At 35.3% G+C, this 19,980-nt stretch overlaps 1 protein-coding gene across 4 annotated transcripts in view; it reads right to left on the minus strand.

Annotated features, from left to right (window-relative positions):
* LOC136026482 (integrin alpha-PS1-like) overlaps positions 1–19,980 on the minus strand; it is a 220,469-nt gene that overhangs the window by 189,270 nt on the left and 11,219 nt on the right. For 2 of the 4 annotated variants that reach the window (XM_065703097.1, XM_065703099.1), the window contains exons 2-5: positions 15,462–15,589; positions 12,709–12,735; positions 6,564–6,667; positions 296–423 (exon numbers count right to left, since the gene is read on the minus strand). In XM_065703097.1, coding sequence (XP_065559169.1) covers positions 296–423; positions 6,564–6,667; positions 12,709–12,735; positions 15,462–15,589 — 387 coding nt within the window. The remainder of the gene's footprint in view (positions 1–295; positions 424–6,563; positions 6,668–12,708; positions 12,736–15,461; positions 15,590–19,980) is intronic. The other 2 variants (XM_065703098.1, XM_065703100.1) reach the window with 1 other exon arrangement.

A 19,980-nucleotide genomic window follows, 5' to 3' on the forward strand; every position in this document is an offset into this window, starting at 1 on the left:
TTTACCTCCAGGTATGAAAAAACTTTTCTTCCCTTCATTGCTAATATAGTAAAACGCTAGTTTTCCTCTTTTGTTTTGGTATTGGTGATACCCGAGTTTTATGTTCGTTTGGTTCTTCACCCCCTCCTCCTTTATATATTCTCTTTTAAACTTTTTAACGTATATCTTAGTTCACTCCTTTTCAGTTTTTTTTTAGCTATTACCCTTTTAGCTCAGGTAGAATTGATCCATTAAATTAACTAAATAATTATTTTATTATTATTAGTATTAGCACACAAAATCAAATTGCTCTTACCAGTTCGTTGGCCTACCACGACAAGGTTCCCACGCCTCATCATATTCCAGTTCTTGGGAGAGGGTGTAACATAAACCCTGGCCCCATTGATAATCCACGCCTTTCCTTATATATCGATGGGCACATACCTGGAACACAACAAATGCTAATAGTTCGTAATCGGATATTCTATTGAAATCGATTTGATCCAATAATTCTTTCTGTGTTTCTGACAGTATTGTTTAGCTATGAATATAGGCCTAAGACGGACAAATCGACTTAGAAACGCTTTGAAAATACTGAATACCTAAGACCCGTATTAAAAATTCTGTCTAAATTCTTTTGGTTTATTTTTGCGACTGCAATCCTCACTTTCTATTTAGCCACGTTATGTTTAGATTTCTTTATTCACAAACAGAAAAACACTTATGCAATCAGAAGAAGATTTTGCCACCTTCACTAGATATTCAGCTTACTTTTAGGCAATATTAAAGAAGAAACTGACAACTCAAGACTTTGAATGAAGCCAGTTATAAAACTCTCTCTGACTAATCTAATGAATGAACCGGAAGTTAATGTTTTGTTCTGTATAAATATGTTAGTTATAATTTTAGTGCTTTAGTATTTCTGCTATAATGAAAAAAGGGTGCTTTGTTCTATTTTCTATAATTTTCTGTTTCCAACATTATTCTTCTTTAATAATTCTGGATATGTTTACCGTTTGAAGAAAATTTTCCCGTTTCTAGGCTGTTCCACAATAACATTATCTTTTTTCTTTTTTTTATCCACGAAAATGTAGACATATGAATACTGTTTTGATATTTTCTGTCACACTCCATGTCCTCTTACCAACGATTGTTGCTAGGGTAAAGAGCAGAAGATTACTTGATTTGTCCAAACAGTTTTTGTATTTTTCGGTGTGTCTGTTTTCACCCCCCCCCCTATTAAAATAAACGTCTGAGTTTGTACACTTTCTCCCTAAGTTACAGTGTAGACTAAACCATTCACACACAACAGGAGAATTACAATCACATTGGATTTGTATCAAATTCCCCCCTCCCAAATGGATTTCTGCATGCATGTCTGATGTAAACCCATTACGAGGTATCCCTTTTCCATGAAATATTAGGCTTAGTTCTCCGCTGCAAGAAAAAAGATTGATCATGATTTTCGTACACCCCCCTCTGGATTCTGCAAACTAAGGAGGTAAGGAAAAAGGATCAATCTTTGCAAGTCCCTATTTTCTGGGAAAGTCTTTATGTTACAGAAATTATTTTCCCTTACTTTTGAATACAAATTCAGTAGCATTTAATATGGTCAGCCACCCAGCGGGAGAGGGTGAACCAGAAATTGATCCTGCTCGAAACAAATTGCCTTCAGTATACCCTAACACGGCGGGTTGTCTATAAATCAATGATGGACTTGGAAGTTGTCCACTCACCCATAAAAAAGTTAAAATTTTAAGATGAAAATGGTAACATTCTCATATCACAAAAAGCAAATATGCAGTTGGAATGTACAATCTGTCATTACCACCACACATTTTGGAATCCCTTGGCTACACCTTCTGTGGTATTTCAAAAGATGTTATATGACTGTTAATCTTTATGCAAGAATTAGACAGCAGAATTAGATCTATACCTTTAAACAAAACAAACCCCATTGATGCGTTAGGCATGTTTTCCTCATCTTAACCCAACACGTTGTAATCCATCTTGCTAGCAAAATACTAAGAAAATCATATTTTAATACAAGACCGTATTCATGGAGGGTGGTTTTGGGGCTAAAAACGTAATAAAAATCCACAAACACAAATTTGTTATGCGTTTTTATACAACCCCCCCCCCCCCATCCCAACAAAAAAAACTAGATACGCGCTTGTTTTAATGTCAAACTTGTTTTAATCTGAATTCTTGCGCTAACCAATCGAAGTTAATAACAGGCAAAGTACCCGAAAAATATTTTTCATTTCTTAGGTGGAATTCGAGTTTTGCACCAGGTTTAAAACTTTTAAATAAAAAATTTTCCTCGTAGGAACTGAACCCAGTAATTCTCCTGACACCATAACTGGAAGTGTCAAACAGCAATTAAATATAAAGACAGGAAGACGAATTTCTAAAATACGAAATATCTAAAATACGAATTTGTGAAGCATAAATTCCTAATATTGTTGAAGGGGAACAGCCTCTACTTGAGACTGAGCTCAATGCCGCTGCATTAATTCGTAAATGCAGTAAAGGTGGTATATTAATCATTATAAATTTTACAGGAAAGCAATATATAATAATAATAACAATAATCGTTATATTGGTTTAATATAAATCCATTCATCTTATTTGAGTCTCAAGATAAAAGTGTCGATTCTTCAAGATTTGTTATATCTTCTTTTCAGCGATAGAGAAATAGATAAAATTTTGAGCTCTTGACATTAAAATTTGGCCCATTCTTTTTTTTTTTAATGAAATAGTATATATGTACTATAGTATATATATATATAGTATATATATATATATATATATATATATATATATATATATATATATATATATATATATATATATATATATATATGCATATATTGATTTTGTTAATTGTTACTTATGAACTATTTCATTAAAAAAAATAAATAAAATAAAAATAAAAAGAATGGGCCAAATTTTAATGTCAAGAGCTCAAAATTTTATCTATTTCTCGATCGTTGAAAAGAAGATATAACAAATCTTGAAGAATCGACACTTTTATCTTGAGACTCAAATAAGATGCATGGATTTATATATTAAGCCAATATAACGAGCGTATTCCATTTAAGGTGGGTAACAAATGTCCCTTTATGAAAAAAATTTTCTTAAAGCCTCTCGAATCACCGCAGCTGAATTGTCACCCAAGAACTGTATAAAAAAAAAGAAAAAAAAAGGTTTAGTTTAACGTGCATGTCTCAGCTTGTTAGTTATTTTACAATCAAAAAGACGAATATAAAAAATACCAAAAACTTGTTTAAGTTTCTCTAAACTATCTGACAATTAAACTATATGAAACTATATCTAAACTATATGAAGAATATAATACCGAAATATTAACAAAACGAGAGCATGGATTTAAAATATCATTAAACAAGGATTAAAATTAACAAAAAACATTTATAACGGATACAAATCACTAAGGGATCTACAAATACAAATTTAATTTCGGTTGGGGGCTTCATGGGGGTAGCCAAAATACTGCTTTCGAAGGGAGGGGAGTTGACATATTCTAGAGAAAATATTTCACTGCTAAAAATGCAGCTTACTATCTTTATTGGCTGTTAAAGATCCATTTTCTTTTTTCTTTTTTTTTTGTTCATCCAGACGACTAGTCCAAACGCACTTTCCTTGATTAAACTACTGACAAGCTTTGAAACTTCTTTGTCACAGTTTAGGCTTTTAAACACTATTTCCAAGCATAAGTAAATAATTCAAACCCTTTGGATGAGTAAATTATACCAGACGGGGGTAGACAAACATTTATCAGTTTTAGGTGTTATTTACCATTTAGAACGGACTCCTTTACAAGCATGTTTCTACCTGCAAAACTAAATTTAAAACAGATAGAGCCGGTAAGGATGGGTTGGAAATTTATTGAAGGAGAGGTGCTTATGATGCCTTAAAAGTACGATATTATACCAGCTTATTCCAATGGTCCTTCCAACCAATTTTGGAGTCAGCCCTCTTGATTTGTGGAGTCATGTCTTCAAAGCCTTTTAAGTTGCGCCATCTAGAACGGCAAATATTTTGATCTACATGACCGTATAATCAAACAGATTTCTAACCACCGCCACAACATTTCATGACAATACAAAATGAGGATAGAGGGATTGCTTAATTAGGCGTTTCCTGACACAAGGAAAAGATAGAGCGTAGAAACGATTCTCAACAATCAGTGCACCCTTACCAATTACCAATAATTGATGTTAGATGGACATCAATAAAATTAGAGACATGTTTATCGGAGCTTTTATGAAAAGACAATGGTATATATGAAATTAAAAGACCTGAGCGGTACTATTTAAAAGACAATTGAGTATCAACCCTTAAAACCCATAAAGCTAAAACTGGGTTTTAGGTAGCTTTGCTATGGAACAGCAACGAAGTGGTAGTTAATTGCGATACCGTTTTTATACTTTTTTTGAAATACATGAATGCCTGAGCCCTAAATGGGTACCTGAAAAAATCTGAAGAAGGTAAACGGGAAGGGTGTGCCAAATTACAGGGTGGCTGGTCCCAGCTATTCTTGAACAATTAGTATTGATTTTTTCTTTACTGCTAGTAATGAACAATGATTTGCACATTGACAGTTTCTTCACAGATGATACTGATACATGATACTGGGAAAGAGAACTTTGCTTTCCGAAGTTATCGCGCAAAAAGAGCCTATTGGAAAATATGACTTCTAAATATATTGAAAACTAAATAAGACAGGCGAAAATGCTGTTAAGAATAACTTACAATACCACCAAGGGGTCTATGGTAAGTTGAGCAGCGCAAGAACCCCTTCCAAAAACTGTGTTCAGATCTTACCTAAAACAAAGCTCACATTCCCCCACCCCCTAAAAAATACAAACTCTTTCCAACTCAAGTACAGATGTCCTGCCTGTTACCTCCCAGTTGAATGGCTAAAAAGCAACGGTGACCTATCATCGTTGTTGCAAACCTAACCATTTTTACATTTCTGTCGTTATTTTAGCCAAACAATGTGGTCAACCCAAGTGTTTCATGTAGCTGAATGCCTGACTCAGGCCTAAATTCACTTACACGAGCACCTAAAACTATCCTTAGACAAGTCCTCTGGGAAATTACTCCTCCTTTCCGAAACTAAAGATTTTTTCTGGTGATGATTTAGCATAACAGTATCCGTCAAGTACAGAGGGGAGCGGAAGTTCAGGGCCCAGGCGTTACCACCGAAAACCTAAACTTTGTTGGATGACACTTAATATTCAAATTATCATTTTTTTTAATAACACCACCCCACCAAACTTTTCCTATTGTTGCCCACCCCCTCCGAAAAATCCTACGTGCGCAGCAGAAAAGATTGTACTAAAGACTAAAAGAAAAACTAAATAAATAACATAGATTTTTGTCTGTAGAGGATCCTGTAAAATGGGTCGCGGTAAATGTTGAATTTAGCCGCGTAATAAAACTGGAGTTGCCCAAGGATGCTTATCAGAACTTCAGTACCAGGTCCTTGGATTCGCAAACTGCCAGTTTGGGTATAATTGAAGAATACCATAATTAACTACTATCACACATAGATAAAAGATTAGCATAACCATAGATTATAATCTTTATTATCATTTTTCGTATTAGATTCCAGCATGACTTGAAACTGAGCCCGGAAACCAAGCACCAGTAGCCAGAGTTCGAGTTGCATACTCCTAGGATTTGATGCTTATATGCCTAGTGGAGAGTATGCTACATTAAAGTTATCCACAGATTCTTAGAAACTGAAATAAATAAGTAAATTCGAATTCGGGGACAACAAAACAGACAGAGGGTGGGGGGGGGGATTTCCCATAAATTGGCCAGTGAAATCCCTTCCCTTAAAATATGTCATAAATTGTGGCACATGGCACATTTTTCAGACCCCCCCCCTTGGTGACGGACCTTTGTTAACTATGATTATGGGGGTGCATGGAATCCCATAAAATACAACACTTAATTAAAGTCTTGGATAATTAACAAGCTAGTTGTAAAAACCAGATCAAAAGTTTAAAAAAAGAAGCAAAATGTGATCACACAGTAACAAAGTTATGAAAATTGGACTTGCCGTCAATAATTTACGACTCTACAAAAATCCAGAAATATACGAAGAAAACTCTATTAGCAAATTTCCTATTTTACATGCATAGTTCAACCCTGAGCAAGTTTTAAGCACATAATAAAACTGGAGTTCCTCACGGATGCTTACCAGAATTTCTGTATTAGGTCCTCGGTTTCAGAGACTACCAGCTTGGGTATATTTGAAGGATACTGGAAGACTCCATTTTCAGGAATATATCAAAGCTGACCGGATTGTACATAATGCAACAGAAATTCCCCTTTGGATACTTACCAGAGCCTTTGTATGAAGTCCTTGGCTTCACACAGTAGCAGTATGCACAGCCGAATTTGAAAATATAAGAAGAATCGGTTGGAAATGTATGAAGAATACTATAATTCCCTATCATTTTACAAGAATAGGGGAAAATTGAGCATCACATGTACAGATTTAGCCAATTTAATTACGCTTGACACTGGAGCTACCAACAGATACTTACCAAAACTTTTTTACCAGGTCCTTGGCTTCGCACAGTAACTCCAAGCCATTGACCGTCCTTGATTTCGTCACTCCCAGGAGGTCGAAGGCGGCCTGATGAAATGGCTATGAAGAAAATTTTAAGTAAGTAATCAAAAAGCCTAAAAGTAATAGGTTACAACCTATTAAAAATATACAAAAAAAACATGCTTTGTGAATTGGCCCCAAGCCAATTATTCATTATGCTAGAAACGTGCCAAAGAATACTAGGACCACCACTAAAAATATAATGATAGTATAAGATTCACTTGCAAAAAAATTCCTAAGTTTGAAATATGAAATATAAAATATGATGAAAAGATGAAGAGAGAGATCCAAAAAGAGATCGAACCTCCTTTAATAGGAAATTATTGGTTCAAGTCAAGGTCTCTTACAGGGAAGGGGCTTCAACAAATGATATTCCCCTTCAAGTTATATTTTGTATTTGGTATTTCCTAGACTTAGCTATTGTCTACTGAAATTTTAGACACAACAAGAGGCAAAGAATCGAAAACCATATAGCCACCTCCCCCCAACTCTGGGGCTAAGGGGTATATAAAAATTCTCCAAGAGACAATAAACATACCTGTGGAAGATTTAAGGTGTTTAGCCAAGTGGCTAAACACCTTTAGATAGCCGTGCTCTTTTGAAATGACAACCACGCTTTTGTCTTAGTAGAATCTTTTACCTTAGCTGTTCGTAGCGCACATTTTTTTTAAGGTCAGAGATACAAATTGTAACCCCCATAGTTCCCAGTGCTGAGACATGGTCAGCTGTTGCTTCTGTTAATGATTGCATAGCTGTGGCTCAAGAAACAGTTCTCGAGACAAATTAGAATTATCAGGTGGTTCGATTTTTTCTTGAGCATTCAACTACTGGCAATAAAAAATAAGATATCCTGTTTTGTCAGCTCACCGTCCTAACTTCACTATGGTTCGATTATTTACTCCGAACACAAGCTGAAACACCCGCCGTCACACTATTTAATTTTGACTCCCTGCACATGGCTGGAAAAGCCCCCGCGGAAGGCCGCAATTCAGATGGAGGTAAAACCTAACTCAGCACCTCTCCATAATCGGTACTAACCTCTCCTATACCCTTCAAATATTTTGATGTCCCACTCGGAGGCTGCAATAGTCGAACTTTTTAAGGGGGGTGATGAATCTTACCCAAAGGATGATCATTTTACCAACTGATTTTGGTAATATTGTTTTTAAAATTATGATTTCTGTTGTTTACCGACAGAGACTTATGCTCTTTCACTGATTTTTCGTCATATATTTGCATCCACTTATTTATCCTAATAAAAAATTACACTTCGCAATTGAAATAATGGCAGTTCGTTTTTCCCGATTCGATTTTTTTACCGACTGACGGAAAACATTGGGGGTATCCTCCCCTGCCACCCATATGTACCACCACTGCCCCTCGGAGATGACCTCTCCCCCATCCCGCCATACTTTCTCTCTTATTAGCATAACATTTTTTCTTTTAGAGTTATTTTCAACCAGTTCGGCTACATTATTTTGGAAATTGTTTTTCTCCACTCTTTCAATTATAGTTTAGAATAAGTAATTCAGTGTTAAGCGGTTGTTATTTTCTTTTCTACAGATTTTTTTGTGTAATCGTTACACGTGTTACACAATAAAAATTGTGTAATTGTTATTGTTATATGTGTTATTGAAATGTTACACTTTTACGACCCGCTTCGACACATGATATTCGAAGTCGACATTTTACTCATGTTGAAGAAAAAAACAATCAATTAACCTATGACCAGAAATGTAGGTAGGGGACTCTCTTGACCTGACCTCTTAAGACAGCTCATGAATTGGACATTTTAGATGTGATCTGCCGGGATTTAAGCTGTTTTCAAGTTTGTATTTCCCTATAAGAAATCATTAAAAAAAGTTTTAAGTTAATAAGTCAAGTTAAAAAGAAAAGTATTAAATTTGTAACAAAATATTGTAACGTTCGATATTTCAAAAGTTTGATCTCTCAAAAGTTTGTGTCGCAACTTAAATGATAACAATTTTTGGTCATCTGTTTCTATTCAGCGAAAAAATTGAATAAATAAAACATAAACATACACTGGATTTACAAGGTGTAAATAGCAATTGTACACCCAGAATCAAAAACCACATTTGATTGATCAACCACACAAAATCCAAAAATAATAACTAGCCAAAATCATAGGTAATTGCAAAACCGCTACCCAAGTAACAAAAATCATTGAACCGCCTTTTTTTCCATTGCAATTTTTATCTATAAAAACTATAAATTTGATAAAATTACTTTGTTTTACCATAAAATTCTTATTAAATTTGCCTAGGGGAAGGGGAAGGAGGGCTTTTTTTTAAAATCAAGTTTAAAAAAAAACACACTTCAAAAGATATGATTTAAACCAAATCTGAAATTAATTTCTACCAAGTAAATAACAGAAACCATTGAACCGTTTTTTATTGTCCATTAAGCCTATGATTTTACTCATGAGTTCAAAAAAATAGAAATTAAATAAATATAACTTGTTTCCCTCTCGAAGATACTAAATAAATTTTTAATTGTGGGGGGGGGACAAGCATTTTAATAGAAAGCAATAAGAGAGCGGGAAATCGATATCAACAACTGAAATCAAGAAAAAAAATTTCAGGGTGATACATACTAGGCTAGCGTCTTTTCCCAGTAGGGGTCAAGACTCACTTGATTCTCCCTAGAAGTATGCCTGTTCTCTTATCTTTCAGCAAAAGGCAACAAGTTCCTTTCACCAATGGAACCCCGGCCGTTCCAAAATGTGGCAGTGCCTAGGGCATAATAAGCCTCGGTGCCCCTCCTGGACGCCGAAAAATTCCAAAGGAAAGTAAAAAATGACTAACGCAATCCACTTTTGAAATCTTTTTTTTGTGTGCCCCGCTCAGCCATAGCACCAAGGGCAGAATTACATGCACCACCTCCTTAAAACGGTCTTTAATGAAGAATAATTAAACTTGGCATCATCACTGGTATAAGCGAAAAAAAAAACACGTAAAAATGAACCAATTTAACCATCCCAAGAATTAGTCCACACATGACATCTAAATACATCTTCAGAATTGTTATTTTAAAAGTTACTGATGCTAAAATCGTTGTTCTGTATTAAAAATGTATAATATGCTTTCTTAACTTTGGTAAAAAAAAATCTATTCAACAAAACGTTTTAATAATAGCTATAGACCCATTAAAATATGGCATGTAGAAAAACTTTATCCAATTTTCACAGTATGTTCCAACAGAATTTCAGAAGAAATGATTTCACACCAAATTACTACGACGAAGCTATCTCATATTTGGAGTTTAGGTATTCTACTCTTTCCCAAATCCAAGATTATTTAAATTAATCCAAGGTTACATTATTATTTATTTTTTTTTACTTTGACACCCAACGTGTTGACAAACGATATTATGTTCCCTATGAAACATACTGACAAAAATTATTACAATCGAAACCAACACTAATCGGTGACATACGGTTAGAACTATTACGACATCATATAAATAACAGGACATAAAATAGCACAAAGTAAGCACAAACCCGTCAGCCCGAGCAAGCAAATATTCAAATCACCCACAAAAAGGTGCAACCCATTAACCGGAACAATCAACCCGGTGTAAATCCACCATGCACCATGCCAAAAGAAACTGGCGTTTTCCAAGCGACCGACATACAACCAATAAACCAAATTCGAGACCCCCCTGGGGTAACATTGACAACTAAAGGGACTCTATACCAAGAGTACTAAGTTAATCAGATAAAGAATCCTAGCGGTCACATACCAACGTTGCAGACCCCCATTCAATCAAAACCCCGTCAGAAGTATGATAAAGGCGAGATTATATAGGCTGTTGCGTTGCCCTTTTATTTGAAAAGTTTTTACGTCCCTAGCTTAACAATATAGAAAGATGGGATCAATGGTGAATGTAGGGTGAACCCTATAGGACAATCATTAAAGATTTTCTTCGTGTGAGAGGGAGGGTGGGTGGAACAAGTGAGGATGTTTAGATTCTCTAAATATAATTTCCTAATTTTCACATAATCCCCCTTATTTTATTGTTTTTTTTCATGCAGTGAAACCGATATCAAAAATGTAATGGGGTTTATATTGAAAGCATAGTTTTATCAAGTTTTTTAGGGGGAAAATTTAACCAAAAAGCTGACAAGAATAATAAAAAAAAATACTTGTCCTACTCTAGAAAAAATCCAGGGCATGTTTTAGAACTTGCATACAAAAATACAATAGAAAACTTGTAAATAATCAGATTATATTTTAATAAATTGTGACTCTGCCCCTGAAGCTATAAAAAACCTTAGTTTACCAAAATATAAAATAAGACAATAAATATATTAATTTTGTAATGAGGTATGTTTTGGTCATAAGATTCCACAGGAGAGGAACTGTCAGTTGCGAGAGAATAAAAACCTCGTAGGTTTCCTGCAGTATGGAATATAAAATTATATTTCAATCGAGTGAGTTGTTTAGTGACTAGAAATGGATCAGTGGGTTAAGCTATATCGTTCCATATCACTTTTATTTGTCATATTATTTTCATAAGTCATAGTTATCTAATTATTATCTTATGATTATAATAATAAATTAGTGGCTTGCCTTTAAATTTTGTTAAGTAAATGAGGATCATGAAGGGCTAGATAACCGTTTGGCCGCCCCTGGTCTGTTTGGGCCAGGAGCCACCTGAATATGATGGCCTTCAGATTTATGGTAGCCTAGTCGAGCGGATTGGTGCGCTTGATCTAGGATCCTTTGTCCGAAAGGGTGAGGGTTCAAATCCTAGTTTACGCCATTATTTGGTTTGGGAAGGGGCTTAGTGGTTTGACTATGTAAGCTTAGCCAGAGTCGACCCAGCTCTAAATGGGTACCTGGAGAAATCTAAGGAAGGTAAAAAGGAAGAGTGTGCGAAAGCACAGGATTGTTGGCCCCCATCCCCCTTGCACTTCCTGGCTGAAGGGCCTTGAGACGGAGATCAGCACCGCCGGTTCGGACCTTAAGCCTCTAGTGCCGCATCCTTTACCTTTTTACCTTTACCCTTCAGACTTAGGATAAATGAGTAAGGAATATGGGGTTGCGATGCGGCAATATTGAGTTGCTAGTCATTTATCCAGTCCTTGTTATTTAAGTGAAAATCATGGATATAGACGAAAAGGCCATCACAATTGGAGTTCACACAAAGACCTAAGATTACTAAGTTCTATGCATTTTAAGTCCGTGAGCCATCTAGTTGTTTTGCAACGGTTCATGCAGCACAAATCCAAGCCAAATGCGAAATTAATCATCATGACTAATAAGCTTTAAATTATTTTAATGAATTGACTTTTATCGTCGAATGTTCAAGTGAAAAACATTTCCATGACTCCTTTTGTAATGGTTTAACGGACTTTAGTGTTTTCTCCTTTTTGCTGTTGTGTTGGATAAACGATTTATCAACTGTAGTTTGGGGTAAAACTTTGATGTCAAGTGTAAACAGTGGTAAACAAAAATATGGCCGTCAGGGGGGGGAATTTCTAGCAGTTTTGCAACGGTTCATGCAGCACAATCCGAGCCAAATGCGAAATTAATCATCATGACTAATAGTTTTAAAATATTTTAATGAATTGACTTTTATCATCATTTCTATGACTCATTTTGTAATGGTTCAACGTACTTTTTTGTTTTCTCCTTTTTGCTGTTGTGTTGGATTAAACGATTTATAAACTGCAGTCTGGGGTAAAACAAAAATATAATTTTGATATAGTTTTTCAACTTTGAGGGTCGAACCTAGAGCTCCAAGCTTAGGGCACGTCATTGCATACTTGAAAACACCATTTAACAGCGCCTTCAGAACAGAAACTGATGACTCTTATCTTAAGATTCATATTTCCATATCACATTCATGCTGCATAAAAGTTCTACTTGAAGAACAAAAAAATGGGCAACGCAACAAATAGAAGTAAGGAATAAAGGATAAAAAAGAGAAATGCAAGGGAAAGGACAGACAAGGAAGAAGCAAAAAGGTTCTGCAAATTTGTTATATGCAGATTAAGAACAACCTAAGGTCTTGACCTCATGCGAAGGCACATAACTTGAGACTGGAAAACTTACTTTCCGGATATTGGCCAGTAACAGGATCTGTAGAAAATAAAGTAAAGAGCAAGTTAATTAAAGTCTTAAATAACAAGAGCTGAGGAATAGCCAGGGTTGTCAATTTACCTCGAGATATCCTTCTTGATATCCTTTTGGAGATATATTATCAAGACAAAGATTTTGTCAATGATTTTCATGTTTTACTTCCATGTTTTTGAATCTGAATTCAAAGACTAATATTTGCGAACAGGAAAACTAGTCTTCCTTATTTTTTTCGAGCCCTGGCTTTTCCTTAAGAGAGGACAGATTGACAAGATTACAGATACAGAGCACAGAAGAAGAAGAAGAAAAGAGCCCTTTAAATAAGACTTGATATGACGACCAGACTATGTCCTTGGACAATCATTCAAGGAGAAAGGAAAGGCCATGACCTTATCTACAAGTTCTTAGAGCTATTTTTTGGGTATCGACTGTCAGGCACATATGCAAGAAGTAGAGGCAGAATATGATCGGTACGAATTATAAAAAAAACAAACAAACAAGAGGATAATACGTGAGATAGTTGCTAAAACTGCGAAAATCTTACTATTTCGAAAAGAGGGCTGATCCAAAGCACCCTCTCCTTCTGCGTACCTGCCTGTCAGTTGTGAGATTTTGTTTAAAAAAATTTTTAACATTTTTTTTCTTCTTAGTTTTCTTTCGGTCTATCTCAAATCTTGAGAAACATTAACAAAAACATTGATAAACTGTTACAAATAGGGCACTTGAAAGTTAACTTGAGACTCGAAATGATTAAATAAACAATTAGATTAGTAGCATTGCGCAGTTTATATTCGAAAGATGTTCAATTTTTACTAAGCAAACCTTGGGAGGCCTACATACTTTCTAAGCACTAGGGATTAGTTCGAAACTAACAAGGGTTATTTAGACTTTAAACCAATCGGTAAGTTGAAGTACACGGAACGTGGCTGAAGTTCAATGGCTAACCATAGCAACCCTGTAAGCATGAAATGACCCCAATATATGGGCCACCAACCATTACTAGAGGCAAAGAATACAAGCCATCGTATTACTATCAGATTAATCGATAACAAAAGATGAACCATCTAATTTTTCTTCATGTTAGCCAGAAGTGATACTAAGATCAGATCACCTTAATGTCTTTCCCAAGAAAATCTTTTGTTTTTTCATGAGAGATGCCACAAAAGTATGTTTTCAAATTTTTAATCTGGAGGGGACAAAAATCAAGGGGAACAGATCTCTTCCCCAATTGGTGCCTCTGAAAATGGGTTAATAAATAAAACATCGAAGTAATGAAACTCCGTCAAAACTTGAATGTTGATGCTTCTTTCAAGGCAATGGAACATCATCCAAACTTGAATATTGATACTTGATGAGAAAACAAAAAACATATTGACAATTTTCCCACCTATCTGTGACCATGGGGTCTTTTTACCAGCTTGATTTACTCTTTTAAAGTGCCGTGATGACAGACGCCTGATCGTATCATTTTGTTATTTGAATTTTATGCTTTTATTTATCGTTGCGGATCCGACGGGAGATAGGGGGAGGGAGCTAATAAAGATTTTGCCACGGGCGCAAGAGAGTCAAAAATCGCCACTGATATTGGTAAATTTTCGTCAGTAAATTCAAAGAATAATTCATGCTTTGTTGCCAAGTTTTACTTTCTGATATGTTTAAGTTTATTTCGTCTCTCTTGTGTTTGTTTATTTCGTCTCTCTTGTGTCTGTTTATTTCGTCCATAAGAAAAAAAATACCGACTGAAGCATTGGGGAATCAGCCCTTAGTGCGGCTCTAAGTTTTCAGTGGCGCTCAAACTAGTATATCATGAAGTGTTAACGTCTCATTCTGAAAGTACCGAGGACAGCGCAAATGAAATATTGTTCGAATTATTTAATTGAAAACTTCAGGACGGACTATTCCTAAGGGCAAATCAAAAACGGCGGGTCCTGTCGCCGGTTAATATGTATGTGTGTTGGTTTAGAGGTTTTCTTTTTCTTTGTGTTTTCCATTTTCCTCCACTTTTTGAAAACTTTTTGCATAATCAGCCATAGCCAAAATATTATTGTTGTGTCCACATGGCAGCAAACAGCAAAGCATTATAAGAATTATATTTTTTTTTAAGAATTATCAAACATCAACATGGCAAACCGGTGAAGTTGATGCCAATTCAAGAAAGTGTACTTGGATTTCAAAATTTTGTCACAAAAATTTACAAAAGGCCAACTTTGTAAGAATTAAGGATAGTAAAATACCACTGCATCTCCAAACTTTGTTTTTGATGTTTTATTTTTTAACTATCATGTCTTTTTGTTTTTTGCTATAATACCAATCATTAGCTACATAATTATAAATCCTTTATTTAGTAAATAGTTAGTTGTCCTTTACAGGTCATGGAAGATTTTTTCCAGAGGGGGGATGTATTGGAGGCAATAGGCCTTCTGAGGCCAGCCTCGATCCAGATTTTTTGAAATCTAGCTGCCTACTTCAAAGAGGGCCTTACCTCTTTCATAAATTATAAATTAGTATAATCATAAATAATCATAATCATAAATTAGTATCCTAAAAATGCCAGGTGCAATACCATCCGAATGTTCCCTTGGAGGAAACACCATAAAAGCCATTCAAATTGAAAACATCATGGTGACCTCTTTTGTTGAATTACGAAGCTGACACGCGACTTAGTTAATAGACCCCTTTTAGTTGAAGCCAGGTGATTTACCCAAAGAACTGCCAGGCATAATACTCACCTCGTCGGCCATCTGTTACGACTTGTATGCAATCCCTATGCTGAGTAGTCAGAGGGCATTTCCATAAAGCCCCTGACCTGTTTGTGCCTGGCTGCAAATTTTGATCCAACGGAGCACCCACAAGGATCCTAAAATACAAAAAAGGTGTGCTTAAAAAATTAACAGGAAAGCTTGATGGAAAACAGGCATAAAAGTTAAAAGAAGTATCCAAATCTGAAAAATAATTTTGTTAAAAAAACAGACTATCAACTACAAAATAAATATCCATATAGACACTTACGTAGAGATTTTTATGGAAGGGGCAATAATAAAAAATCAAGGTGATTAATAAAACAACCAATTTTAATTGACAATTTGAATACGAAGAGCCCCGAAACTCCACAAAATTTAGGATTTCAAGGAAAAAGAAAGTGGACTCCGACGGTGGCGATCCTAGGTTTGGGCAGGGGGGGACTTTTGTCCTTTCCCGGTTTTTCAGGCATCTGACATTAAATTCTTTTAATTTTAAATATCTTGGTATGCCTAGGTGTACCTTGTCCCTTATGTTATGAGGCCTAAGACCGCTAGTGGGCTTCAAACCCACCCCCCCCCCCCCGTTCGTATCTCCCTATATCTATATATTAATTGGAAATAAAAATGCTGCAGTGTTACGGACAGAGTAAGAGTCGGCTGTAATTTACTTTTTTTTAAGCATTCCCCCCAAAGGGAGTTGGACTGTAGACAAATTTTGAAACCTCATTTTTAATGTGCAATTTTATTATAGTACGCTTGAACCATGAACACCGTCAAGAAAGTTTCCCGTGATAGGGGGATAAGTGCTACTAGTAGCTTTGTTTTTAACAACATTTAAACGGCAATATTCCTCATCTGTTTATCCCCCTTCAACTGCTAGCACCCATGACTTGAATCATACTCTTATTCCAGGAGCCTTTCTATTGGTTGGAAAATTCCCGAGCTGAAATATCTAGAACATTTTTAAGCCCCTTGTGGGCATAATTTCAGATATACAATCAAATAAAACGTTTGAAAATAGGAATAAGCCTATAGCTTCAAAGATAAAATAGCTGAGACTGACACAATTTGCATAATTACCTCCTTACATGTTTCAATTCATCTAAATCTGCAATTTCATCACGGCCTTTCTGTTTGTCCTGTCCACCCACTTGAATTTGTAAACGGAATACGCCCTTATTTTTAAGCATCTTTCCCAAACGTCTTAAGGATTAACACAGCAAAAAGTAATCGATTTTTGAGGGACGATGGAACATACCAATTCCACTAACATGATTGTCTTGCGGAGGTGCACTTACACTTCGGGATTCGTTTTCTTCTTTCATTCCTTTTGGCTAATTTTAATGTGCATTTTCTTAGACACCGCAATAGCGCTGCCTAAGTAAAGAGCGATTTGGGCACTTTCTTTTGCTTAGACCAGGTCACTTAGTATCGATGGAGCTATCGTAGAAAATCAGAAAAGATCTCATTCGATTGGAAATTGAAAGGGCTAGCGCCCTCTCCAATAGTAGAAAGTGATTGGAGGGCAACTATACCCCCTCCACGCCACTTTCTTCCAAAAAATCCTCCGATCAAAATTTAAAGATAGATTTTTTTTCAGCATAATTGAAAGGCCCCGGAAAGCCCCCGGAGAAATATTTTTAAGTTATATAGTTTGCCCATTATTTTATTTTTTGTTTTATTGGGAAGTAAGCATATATTTTTCGGATGAGAAGGGAGGAGTTTTCTGTTGGAAGAATTTTCCATGGAGAGGGAAGTTTCCAAGGGTGAACTTTTCAGGGGAAATTTTACACTGGGTGAATTTGCCAGAATTCTATGCGAAATTTCTTTATATGTCTTGCTTTCTCTTTACAGATCCAATTTTACGCCTGGTGATGTTAAGGGTAAGTGTCCAGGGTAAATTGTCGCCAGAATTGAATTGGCCAGAGGATTTCTATTGAGAGGGATTTTTCCTTGGGGATAGAGCCAGGTATCCTGGCGTTATTTAAAAAACAATCAGAAACTGAACACAAAAAACGAGCTTTTCAAACTGAATGTAAGGAGAAACATTAAAACTTGAAACGTTTTGAAACTTGAAAACCTGAAATTATTAAGAATATGACGGGGTTTAACCCCTCCTCAACACATTGCTCTTAACATCAAAGTTTAAATTTTGTCAGAATTCTTTAAAAACGACTCCTGAAACACTAGGGTCTTTTAATTAGAACAATAAGTAACTTTTTTTTAAAGTGCCAAAAAACTGTAGCATGAAGAGCGAAGTGTTGGAACCCCCTCATATACGTAATAATTTCTGTTCGTTTTAAGTTTTAATGTTGGTCCTTATTTTCAGTTGAAAAACTTTTTTTTCTTAATTTCATGAAGCGTAGAGACTATAATTTTTCTAAAGGCAATGAAAACAGAATGCCAATTAAAGTAAAAGTATATAAAAATGAAAAAAGTAAGTTAATTACAAAAATACACTAAACAATAGCCTACTTACCAAAACTAAGATATAAACTCCCAGCATTCAGTTCTGTAGAACAATGCCGGAGCGTTGGATGGATAAATGTGTATCAATATCGACAGTTTAGAACTTGGTTATAAAACATCAAAATATTTAATGCCTTTAGATTCAATGTTTATAAAAAGGAAAACATCTCTGGCTTCGTTTATCAGCTCATGGGTACTCTTGCAATGCAAGCAAAACCCCTCCAAAAATAGAGGCATGAAAATATACGTTTCATGTTTCGCCCCGCCACCATCACCCCCCAATGTGTTAGACCCATGTGAATCAAGATAATATTAGATGGTAAAATAAATTCAAAACGCCTCAGATTATTTATAAGAAGGAGCATAAAGATAGAATTAAGCAAATGCATCAATACAAGTATTTAAAAAAAGGATGTTTGGTTTCGCTCCAATAAGCGTCTAGATATATTCTCCAAATTAGGTAACTTAAGCTTCAACTTTTGTTGTTGATACCATTCAGCCGCCATTCAGGGGGGCTTCAAAAAACAATAAAATTGTCCCTTCTCCTTCCCTTAGATTTTGAAAAATACTGTTTTGTATTTTAATTTTTTTAAATGAAAAAAAATTCTTTTTTCATGAATTTTCTTGAATTGGCGTCCTGCCCCTCCATAACATCGAAGGTTACTAAATCCAGGACACTTGTGTTAAGATACGAAACAGACAAGACCAATTTTTTCTGGTCAAAATTCCATTTCCAGAGCCATATAGAATGCTTTTAAATTTGATAAGATAATCAGTTTCACCCTGCTTGGATAAAAGGCCCGCTAATCGCTCTCTTGTTGAAGTGGAATTTTTAGCTACAAAGGGTACAAAAATACCTCAACACCCCTTTTGCCTTTAAGCTATCAATGAATCACAAGAACAGTAGGTTATTTTAAAATAATTTTCAACAGCATGAGAAACAAGAAACAATAAATTATTAGGGTCAATTTCAAGATATAGGCATATTGGTCCAAGAAAACCCACAAAATAGGCTGGTTCTTGTCTGTTAAACAGAAAATCCTCAAGAAGTACCCGCAAACAAAATAAGTTTGGCAGCAAAACTAGAAACAAATTTAACATAGTTGACAAATTCTGACCAACATGCAAATTACTTTTTTCATACACCAAAAGTGATGCCAAATAGAATCCATACAAGAGTTGGAGAGGTCACACTTTGATAGCGCCATTTCACTGCCAATGTCAGGCTCTAGCTGCCAAAAAATAGTACAAATTAAATAGCAACATTTATCTTTTATATTTAAGATATTTGCATTATTTACATCAGTGAAGTTAATAGAAAAGGGTCGGGGGACATTGCCCCCCACCCCACGATTTTCGAAAGTCTAGTATTTCCATTGAGAAAAGGATTTTTGGTATGTAATGTTTAAATAAAGCATAACTACATCAACTAGATCTTGAATATACATTTACCCCCCACCCTAATTTCCGTGAATCCAAGCCAATAGTTTACATATTTATTCAAAATACCGATTTTAGTATATGTATTAAATAAAAAAACTGTTTTTTTTTACTGAAAGTAAGGAGCGACATTAAAACTTAAAACGAACAGAAATTACTCCGTGTATGAAAGGGGCTGTTCCCTTCTCGACACCCCGCTCTTTACGCTAAAGTTTGATTCTTTCTCTCAATTCTACTTTATTAAACAGTAAAAAAAACTCTAGCGTAAAGAGCGGGGCTTTGAGAAGGGAACAGCCCCTTTCATACAGGGAGTAATTTCTGTTCGTTTTAAGTTTTAATGTCGCTCCTTACTTTCAGTAAAAAAAACGGTTTTAATGTTTAATTTCTGAACGTTTTTGAATTAATGCATGTTTAATTTTGCCTCTCCGCACATAAATTATTAAAATGAAATTTGCATATTAATTCTTTTTTTTTGGCTAAATGGCTTTCTCTTTTTTGATCAGACAATTTTGAGAAATAAGAGGCGGGAAAGGAGGCCTAGTTGCCCTCCAATTTTTCGGTTACTTAAAAAGGCAACTAGAACTTTTAATGTTTAACG

Source organism: Artemia franciscana, chromosome 4 (assembly GCF_032884065.1).
Source record: "Artemia franciscana chromosome 4, ASM3288406v1, whole genome shotgun sequence".
Taxonomy (NCBI): domain Eukaryota; kingdom Metazoa; phylum Arthropoda; class Branchiopoda; order Anostraca; family Artemiidae; genus Artemia; species Artemia franciscana.